Source organism: Gasterosteus aculeatus, chromosome 14 (genome assembly GCF_964276395.1).
Source record: "Gasterosteus aculeatus chromosome 14, fGasAcu3.hap1.1, whole genome shotgun sequence".
Lineage (NCBI taxonomy): Eukaryota > Metazoa > Chordata > Actinopteri > Perciformes > Gasterosteidae > Gasterosteus > Gasterosteus aculeatus.
In genome coordinates, this window is record NC_135702.1 from 17,074,525 (window position 1) to 17,084,352 (window position 9,828).

Consider the following 9,828-nt stretch of genomic DNA (forward strand, 5'->3'; position numbering starts at 1 on the left):
TCCGGGTACTCCGGCTTCCTCCCACAGTCCAAAGACATGCTCTGGGGATCAGGTTAATTGGGGACTTTAAATTGCCCGTAGTTGTGTGAGTGTGAGTGTGAATGGTTGTGTGTCTCTGTGTTGCCCTGCGATTGGCTGGCGACCAATCCAGGATGTACCCTGTCTATCGCCCGAAGTTGGCTGGGATGGACTCCAGCCCCCCCGCGACCCTGTGTGCAGGATAAGCGGTTTGACAATGGATGGATGGATGGATTAAAATCTTATTTAAATTGTTTAATTAAAGGCAGAGGTTAAAAGTGCAATGTAGGTGTAATTTAGCAGAAGGCGAAGCTGAACATAAAGTTGTCAGTCTTGTTTTAAACGTGGTCAGAGTTGGGGCAAGTCTTAAATCTTCAGGAAGTTTATTCCAGCTGTTTGTTGCGTAGTAACTAAATGATGCTTTCCCATGATTTGTATTTACTCTGGGAATCACTAACAGATTGGTGTCAGAAGATCTTAGTGATCTTGAAGGCTTATGTAGTGGAAGCATATCAGTGATATACTTTGGCCCTAAACCATGTAGTGATTTATATGTGAGCAGTAGGATTTTGAGATTAATTCTCTGACATACTGGGAGCCAATGTAAGGATTTAAGAATTGGTGTAATGTGCTCACATTTTTTGGTCTTTGTTAGAACTCTAGCAGCAGCGTTCTGAACAAGCTGGAGCTGCCTGACAGACCTGCAAGGAGACCATTACAATATTCCAGCCTACTAGTTATAAAGACATGTACAAGTGTTTCTAAGTCTTGAGCTGACATGAGCCCTCTAAGTCGTGCTACATTTTTGAGGTGGCAGTAGGCCGATTTTGTTACTGATTTGATGTGACTCTCCAAGTGTAAATCTGAATCCATAATAACCCCCAGATTTCTGGCTTATTTGATGTTTTCAGGGACAGAGAGCGAAGGTGTTGGGTTACTTTAAACCTTTCTTTTTTACCACCAAATACAATGATCTCAGTTTTGTCTTCATTTAGTTGTAGGACATGACATTATTTTTTTTAATGGGAGCTCATTTTCGAAGCTCAGTTGAACTTTGAACTGAACAGGAGGCTCTTCAGATCGTATGAATGACTCTTCTCCTTTGATTTACCTGCCAGTAAACATCTTAGACACGAGTCCATGGTCTCAATCTGTAGTTTAATCTTGAGCACAGCATTATCTTCATCTAGTAGATGATCCACTTAAAGTCCATCAGACCGTAAAGCGGGGGAGGACTTTGTGATTGACAGGTAAGTGAGTCTCTACGTCACTCCTGTACGTCCAACATGGTCAATCCCGTTTCCTGGTTGCAAAGATCCAAGATGGCAACAGACAAAATGCCATCAGCTCTGTCCACTGCTTGTATACAGTCTGACCTCTGCCTTCCTAATTGTGCATGTCAAAATGTCCTTGTGTCCAGTAAGTGGACCACGGTGACTTCCATTCATTCCAGAGATCTCTGAACTTTCCATTGTGGTCCCTTTGGATGTTGACATGCACGGTTTGAGGCATCAGTGATGAGAAACGATGCCGTTGAAGCTGATGGACCCTCTGTCTTCTCGTTGCGTTCAGGAGTCCCTCCGTCACAAACGCTCTCTGCTCCTCGGACAAACCGAAGACGCCCGAGAGCTCAAGGAGAACCTGGACCGGCGGCAACGTGTCGTCCACGCCATCCTGTCTCGCCACCTCGCCGAGCCGCAGCTCCAAGACTACCGGCACTTGGTCAGCAGCAAACCCTCCCTGATGATCCGCCAGCGGCGCGTGGATGACCTCATGCGGCGGGCGGAGGAGCAGCTGGCGCGTCTGGCCGAGGGTCCGACGCAGGAGCTAGCGGAGGCTCGCGTTTGGGCCGGAGGGAATCCCTTCTCCTCGCCGAGCTCCGCCCAATGCCCTCCGCCTTTACTGCCCTCCGTGGTTCCAGGCCCCGCCTACTCAGCCAAGACCACCACCGTGACGTCGCTGTGATGTCACAGACGTGTGTGATGGGTGGGAGAGACCAGACCATTGGCTCCCTGAGCTGAAGGAGCTTCACATGAAGGAGGAGCCTGACTTCACGCAACATGCACACGACTTCCCATGATCCTCTGCTCTCACGGGCCTCCGAACAACTTAAAAAACGCAATTTGTTTCTTTCAATAGCTGAATGTCCCTCCCAGTAAAAACTAAAGTGACAATTTAAAGCTGTGAATGTAAATGTCAGCTTGAATTTATCCTCCATCTTCCAGATAGCTTGGAAAGCCAGAGGACCCCCGAGGCTTTAATCGGCCTTATTATTACCAGACAGCAGCTCCAATTAGAATTAAAAGGATCAGAAATGTCAGCAACCCTGACGCAACATTCCGACGTTCGCTCAGAAACTCTGTATTCTCATGACAAGACGAAGGGAGCAGCTGTTTTAAAATACCACGTTGTCTTTAGAATAAGGCGTTAAACTTCGGAGGGACATTATCGTTTAATTCACGGCCGCAAAGTGAGCGTGTGGACGGTGAAGCTGGAACACGTCACATGACACTGTAACACTACTACTGTTTGTCTGCAGCTCGTAGCTGTTTGCTGCATTACACTGAAGCATCGACACACTTCTACTTCTTTAGGGAAGAAACATTTCAACTTCAAACGCCTTTAGATTCCAAAGAGTTTTCACAGGACATTTTGTTTGCAACTTGGTTTTGATTTTAAATTAAGTTTTGTTTGTTCCAAAAGCAAACAACACTTTCTTCCCTTTGCTCAAAGTTTATTTCAATCTACAACCTTTACTGATGAATATAATCTCAGTCCGTTTCTGATTAGCAATAATAACACATTTGTTGCATATACTGCACCAAAAAATATTTAATTTATTATGACATGAAAGTCAGAACAATTTAAGACAGAGAAGCAATGACAGGCTGACAGATGAGCTGTCAATCATTGTGTTCATTAAAGTGACTAGTGGTGGTGTTGCGGTTAAACCGGTTAAAGTCTTTCAGGTCCCAATAATAAACGTTACAAGCTTTCTCGCACTTTTTTCTGATCACATTTCAATTTGGTTTCATTTGTCCTCCTTGTGATAAAGAAACACTGGTGCCTTGTGCTGCACTTCCATAAAGAATAATAACGACTCATATCAAAGAAGTGGAGGCAGACTTTTTGTTACTAGCATGAGTCACGGCCCACCGGATCCCACAGTTGCTACAATGCAACTCGATAGAATATTTGATACGACCAAATAAACGTTCTGGACGTTTACCAGTTTGTAACAAAGGCTCTGTGCGCTGGGTTCACGTCCCAGAGCCTGATGACATCGTCGGGGTTGTTTTGCCAGGCTTGTCCTCCCGACTCCACAGGAGACATCGTACAACTTCACCCCCTTTAGTTTACTAAACGATCCACCACGTGGAGGAATCACTGTTTTATATGAAAAGGATCAAAGGTCAACCAACAAGGAAACGCATAATGATGAAATAGTAATGAACTATAATGTTCCATCACAATCAAGTTATTTTGAAATACAGAAACACTTTGTCCCTCAGGAGAGCACCAATATTTATTGTTTAACAGCGGCAGCAGTGAGAAAACACGAGGGTTTATCACGTAGTTTAGATCTGTTTTCATTCTTCATTTCACTGTTTTAACCTTCTGAATGTTCAGTGTGTCCGGACGGCGTGAAGTCCTCAAAGGCACCACAGAATATCAAGACATTTTATCATTGGATGAAATTCAATGTTCGCTTTATGAAAGAAGGACAATTAAATTACAAAAAGCACCGTTTTTGTTTTCCAAATAAATGTATTTTGTAAATTAACTCTGTGTTGTCTTCAAGTTGTGCACGCGCACACACACACGCGCACACACACACACACACACACACACACGCACGGACACACGCACAGACACACACACATACACACTGACATGATGAAATGAACATGTCTAGTACACCACCTGCAGGTGTTTGTCTGAAGTACAGCAGATACGCTGTAATCAATATTCAGATATTGACATTGGATCAGTTGCATTGTGTCGTGTGAAAGGAGCGTTTGGGTCTCTTTCTTTCCTGCTCCATGTTCCATGTTCCATGTTCCATGTTTCTGGCTGCAAGCGGGACGAGGTAACGTCCAACGAGGTAAGCATTAATACATCACAAAATATTCTAAATGAATTATTTTTTATGATATTGCAAGAAACAAATTCCTAATCATGCATTCGGATGGGACACAACAGAAGGCAATTAATACTTTGTCATTTTCCATTTATTCATTTTAAATTGCTCATAGATTTGTTTTGTTTAATGAATCTAGTTGCAGGGAAAACATTAGAATCCGTTTACAGACCTAATTTAATCCGTGTGTCCATCCTCCAAAACACAAATATTAAATGTTCAGCCAGCATGTCTGCAGAGGATTAAGTTTGGATTAAATACTTCTACATAAACCACATTTAGCAAAAACAAAAGACGCCGTTACTAAAACGTGTGTAAGACTCAGCGGCTGAAATTAAAATGCTTATAATTGTTTTACACGCACAAAAACATTCGATACTTCTAAAAAATAGAAAACCGCAACGCTTGATGGTGGCGTGCACGCGCAAACACCTGTTCCGTACCGAACAACAGGACAGATGTTATATTCCACAACCCGCGTGGCCCACACATCCGGGTCACGTGCAGGAATGCGGCAGGTCCCGCGGGGTGGATACCTGAGGGGGCGGAGCCTCAGGCGACAACTGTCCGACCTTTGCGCGCGGCGCGGCGGACCGAGGGACCGGAGGCCGGAATGGCGACAGAATTCTCTCAGGACGCGCTGCTGCGTTTCCTGCGGAGCCGCGGAGGCTCGGCCAAGAACTCGGACCTGCTTCTGCACTTCGGGAACTTCCTCCGGGGCCATGTGGACCAGAACCGCAACCGGGAGCTCTTCAAGCAGTTCGTCAACTCCGTCGCCACCGTCCGACAGGAGGACGGCGTCTCGTACGTGTCCCTCAGGAAGAGGTTCAGGGGACAAGTCCCCGGCGGCGGCCAACGGGGCTCCGCCGAGCCGCGTCCGAGTCCACACGCCGCCGGGGGGCGCGCCGAGCCGCCCCCGGGGAACGCCGCGCCGAGCCCCGCCCGCAGCGCGCGGAAGCCGCTGCTAGAGGCGGAGATGTTGCCCGCACCGGCGGGAGCAACTGCCGAGAAAACAATCCTACCCGCGGCTGGGATCCTGCTCAACAACAACAACAACAACAGCAGTGGGGCAACAAACATGAACCCGGGACCGCGACAGCAGACCAGCACAGCCGGACCCGGTAGACCAGCAGCTCCGGTCAGTCCGATCCCACAGAGAAGCGAGCAGCCGGCCCCAGGTCAGCGCCTGCGAGAGGGTCAGACCAGGGCGGGTCTGGGACCGCCTGCTGGGGCCGCACCTGCAGCCACCAGACAGCAGGTCCCGCCGCCCCCAAGAGGGAGGGAGGCCCGTCTGCAGACCGAGCGAGGCCTTCGTCAGGGGCCTCTTCCACACCTCGGCCTTCAGCCGCCGGGTCCCCCGCGGCGCATGAGGTACAGACCCAGCTACAAAACCGCTGTGTCTTATGATGATGATGGTGATGATGGCGAGGGAGAGGAGGAGGAGGAGGAGGAGGAAGAACTGAGGCGGGGTTCAATAGGAGGAAGGTGGGCCCCCGCCAACCCTCTTTCAGATACACTACGACCAATCTCCGCCTCCTCGCCGTCCATCGTAGACCCTCATGGCCTCCCCACTGTCTTCTCCTCTTCCTCATCCTCCTCCTCATCAGAGAGACGGATCCTGAAGGTTTCAGTCCAGGGTCCGGAAACAAAGCCCCCCGGTGGGCCGGGCCGGAGCATGCAGTCAGGGGTGTGGCCAAGTGGCCAATGGGCCGGGCCAGAGCTGGAACCCGTGTCAGGTCCGGTGAGGACCACCGGCAGCCTGCCTTTGGATGAGGAGCGCTACATTCCATCCTCGGCGCACTCGCACCACGTAGGTGTCCCGCCGGAGCCCAGGCAGGGGCGGGATCAACGCCAGGGGGCGTGGCTGCCATCCAGCCAGAGCGGCATCTTCTCCCCCTCATCGTACGAAAGCGCCTCCGGCCACCAGCGGTCATTTGGCTCCCCCAAAGGACCAGGACTGAACCATGAAGATCCACCGGCCGGAGCAGGTACGACCCCGTGACCCCGTGACCCGCTTCTGTGTGGGCTCCGTTGTCCGAATGCTATGAATGACATCAATGAGCTAGACTGGTTCACTAGATGACATGCACGCGCACACACACACACACACACTGTAGTTTTGACCCCACGTACACCACCCTGCTGCAGAAAATAAAATCTACACCACCAAGCTGTTGAAGCCAGACGTGTCGAGTAACAATCCAGCTTCGTGGTGAATGACTGCGTGCTGGAACCTGACATTGAAATAAAATGCTGCGTTTTGTAAATGTCAACAGGTGCGACTGTGGGCGGGTCTCAAATCCAGGAAGCAACCCAGCCGGGCCAAGGGAAGGCGTCTGTGGATCACTCCGCAGGCCATCTCCATGACGACCAGGAGGCCGCCGCTGGTTTGGTGCCATTCCACGGCTCCTCCGACCGTCTCCACGCGATACCGTGGCACCTCTCCACAGGTCACAGCAGACTGTTATGGGTCGGGGGTTCTGTGATCACATGTCGGGCCCAGCGTCTTTATACCAGCCTCAATTCTTGACCTCCGGCAGGTGATCTCGACGACCGCCGCGAGGAGGCGGAGTCGAGCGAGGGCTCCACCTCTTCGCAGACGCGGCCGCGGCCGGCCGGCGCCAGGCGGCTCAGCAGCAGGATGTGCCGCAGCCTGGGAACCGACCTGGACCAGCTGCTGCAGGAGGAGGCGAGGGCGGGGGGGGGAAGCGAGATGGCTCGGCTGAACCGCCTCCACCTCATCTCCTCCTCGCTCAGCCTGCGCTACGACCTTTCGTCCTCCTCCTCGCTGTCGTCCTGCTGCACGCCGCCGCGCTGCCCCAGCCCCGCCCACCCGGACGAGGGGGCGAATGCGAGAGGGAGGAGTCCTCCCACCGCCTCCCCCCCTGCTCAACGCGAAGGCCCCAGTCGGCAGGTGAGACTTCCAGGGACCATGCAGCTCGTGCTGCATCTTCTATTCTTATTACTCACCTTTTAATCTGTCAATCAATTCAGTACGATGAATATCACGATACTTACGATACAATATTGGATAAAATACCACACATTTGAAGTGATGTTGCTTTATTTATTCGTAACAGTAATAAATAAAGCACCTGTACGGTTCCCATTCTTCCTCTTGTCCTCGTGCACTTTGCTCGTAACTCTAATTTAACGGCTGTGTTTCAAGTGCCAACAATGTCCCCACATTTAGCAGGACGTCTGCAGGGGACACAGTGGTGGTCCCCTGCAGACTGTGGGCCGCGCAGAGCAACCGCATGTCCCGTGTAGCTCTGACAGCCCAGAAAATGGACAATTGGTGGTTTTTATTTAATATATTTTACTCTCCGATTTGAACGTCTTTCAGGCCATTTCCTCGGTCGGTCAGCATGCAGTCCACCCTCTCTGTGTCCTTTTGTTTGGGGATTTATTCCAAGGTGTATTTTCTATGTCTTTATGTAAATGAAAGGCTACATTAAGGAATCTTAATTGGGCCTTTTGTTCACTAACAATCTGGACATCTTGTTTCCCTCATATCGTCCACCGGATACGATGCGGTTCCGTTGCCATTGATGACGTTCCATCAGTCCCTGGTCCCCCTGGAGCCCAGGGAGCACGCGTGGATGGTGAAGGGGGCGGCGGGCGCCTGGCCCGACATCTACACCATGTTCAGAGAGGACTCGTCCCTGCTCAACAAGCAGGACTTCATCTCGGGCTTCACCGTGCTGCACTGGATCGCAAAACACGGCGACCACCGAGTCCTCAACACCTTGTGGTAGGTCAACTGTTCTCATGGTTCATGATCTACTCCTTCATTAACACACCTAGTTAGCATGCAGTTAGCACGTTAGCACGTTAAGACGCCTTCGTCGAGTTAACATGCCTACAATTGGAAGAACATTGGCACAAATTCACTTAAAGAATCGCAATTTACTTTTTGAGAAACCGTAAAAGTAAATCGCCTCCTCTGGCTGTGGTTTCAGGTACGGAGTCCAAAAGGCCGGTTTGATGTTCGACATCAACGCCAAGTCGACGTGCGGCCACACGCCTCTCCACGTCGCCGCCATCCACAACAGCAAGAACGTCCTGCGTCTGCTGGTCACCAACTTCAACGCGGACGTCACGCTGAGGGACATGGCGGGGAAGAAGCCCTGGCAGTACCTGGGTGGCGGCGCGCCGCCGGATGTCCTCCAGCTGCTGGGAGCGCCGCCGCGGCCTGCCGGCGGGGGGGAAGCGAGAGGCGTCGGAGCGGAGGACCACGACCCGGTGCGGCCCCAGCGGCCCCAGCGGCAGCGCCGGCGGCATCACCTCTCCTTCGCGTCGCAGGGAGAGAGGCCGCCTGTGATGACTGGCACAACGAGGGTCAAGAGGTCGTCATCCATTGCCGCGTTCCTCAAACACAAGTCGCTGCAGCGCTTCTACGGACACCAGGCTGACTCTTCGGTTTAAAGATTCAACCGATGGAGGAAGCAGCTTTTTCTTTCTCCTGATTGGTCCACTTGACTGAACCAGGTTGGAGGCAGTCGGCCCTTTGAAGCATTCGATGGGGCTAAAACACAGAATGGGGTAATTGGGGTCTCGCTGGCATCTAAAGGTTTATGTGCATCCGTGTCTTTTCGTCCCGATCACGGGAGGAAACCTGGTATCGTAGCGTACGCGCTGTGACGTCCCTGGATCGGGGATCAGCGAGGTGACACGTTGCAACACGTCTCCTCTGAAACTCGAATCCACAGTCGGGAGCTTTTTTGTCCCCCTGTGGGGGATTAACCGAGTCTACACGCTCTAACAAATACTGTTGAACAATAAAAACGGATCCACCCGCTTCCAGACCTGTAACCTAAAGGACAGCGAGCACTAGTACCCGACGCACGGCCCAAAGACCCATCGTTGGGTATCAGCGTCTTTGAGCTCCGGTATCGGTCTGATTCTCCAACGATACCGCGGCTTTTTCTGAACCTGTTTGACGTCTCTGTTATTTGATCCGTTTCCAAAGCTGCCATTAACTGCTTAATTTCTAAAGGAGAGGAACTTACAGTGAAATAACTCTACTACTTTACATGAAATCTGTCAGATAAAGCTGGTGGGGCCGTTTAGAAAAAGGTGGGTGCTTTTTTCCGTTGTACTCGCCTGCAGGCGTGAAGTCAAACGGTCTGACAAGTGGACGAACCGGAGGAGTGAGACGAAACAAACCTCCAGGTGAAAATCGGACGAAAGAATTTGAGGTCAGGTGACTTTAGTATGATAACAATGTAACAATGTGTGTTTACATGCTGTACGTATTACGTTTGTCTTTCAGGTGCTTTTTTGCTTGCTAGATCGGTGCCATTTCTATTAAACTATGTTTCATTTCCCTGACATGCTGTGGCTCCCATAGTGCCGGGAAAACCTGTTTAGGTAAATACAAAATGCAGTTTTCAAATGATTTAATTTATTAAAGGAAATTAAATATCCAAACGTACATGGCTGTATGTGAAAAGGTCATTTCCCCCCTGACCTTAATAAGGAAAGGTCAATTTATTTGTATAACACATTGCAACATTAAGGCAGTTTAGTGTTTCACATAAAAGGAAAAGGACATTTAAAAACAGACGAGACATTTCAATTCAAGTCAAATTCAAGTCAGCAGCTTTTTATGTGGAGCAGAAGAAGTGAACGCTGCTTCTCAGGTTTGGTTCTGCCTCTCAGGCGAC

General features: G+C 50.4%; 2 protein-coding genes across 7 annotated transcripts in view; both read left to right on the top strand.

The window, feature by feature from the left end:
• shroom3 (shroom family member 3) overlaps window positions 1–3,802 on the top strand; it is a 45,768-nt gene extending 41,966 nt beyond the window's left edge. For all 6 annotated transcript variants that reach the window (XM_040197188.2, XM_078088388.1, XM_040197195.2 and 3 more), the window contains one exon: window positions 1,591–3,802. In XM_040197188.2, coding sequence (XP_040053122.2) covers window positions 1,591–1,983 — 393 coding nt within the window. In that variant the 3' untranslated portion in view covers window positions 1,984–3,802. The remainder of the gene's footprint in view (window positions 1–1,590) is intronic.
• A 354-nt stretch (window positions 3,803–4,156) lies between these two features.
• On the top strand, window positions 4,157–9,493 carry sowahb (sosondowah ankyrin repeat domain family member B). The gene is made up of 5 exons (XM_040197204.2): window positions 4,157–6,147; window positions 6,436–6,609; window positions 6,700–7,073; window positions 7,726–7,913; window positions 8,122–9,493. The coding sequence occupies exons 1-5, from the start codon at window positions 4,773–4,775 to the stop codon at window positions 8,585–8,587; spliced, it is 2,577 nt and encodes an 858-aa protein (XP_040053138.2). The 5' UTR covers window positions 4,157–4,772; the 3' UTR covers window positions 8,588–9,493.
• The last annotated feature ends 335 nt before the right edge of the window (window positions 9,494–9,828 follow it).

Bases quoted from the DNA above. Each gene is read 5' to 3' on its own strand.
- sowahb (XM_040197204.2), top strand. From the start codon at position 4,773: ATGGCGACAGAATTCTCTCAGGACGCGCTGCTGCGTTTCCTGCGGAGC. The intron at 6,148-6,435 runs GTACGACCCCGT...AAATGTCAACAG, and splicing joins AGATCCACCGGCCGGAGCAG to GTGCGACTGTGGGCGGGTCT. The intron at 6,610-6,699 runs GTCACAGCAGAC...GACCTCCGGCAG, and splicing joins ACCGTGGCACCTCTCCACAG to GTGATCTCGACGACCGCCGC.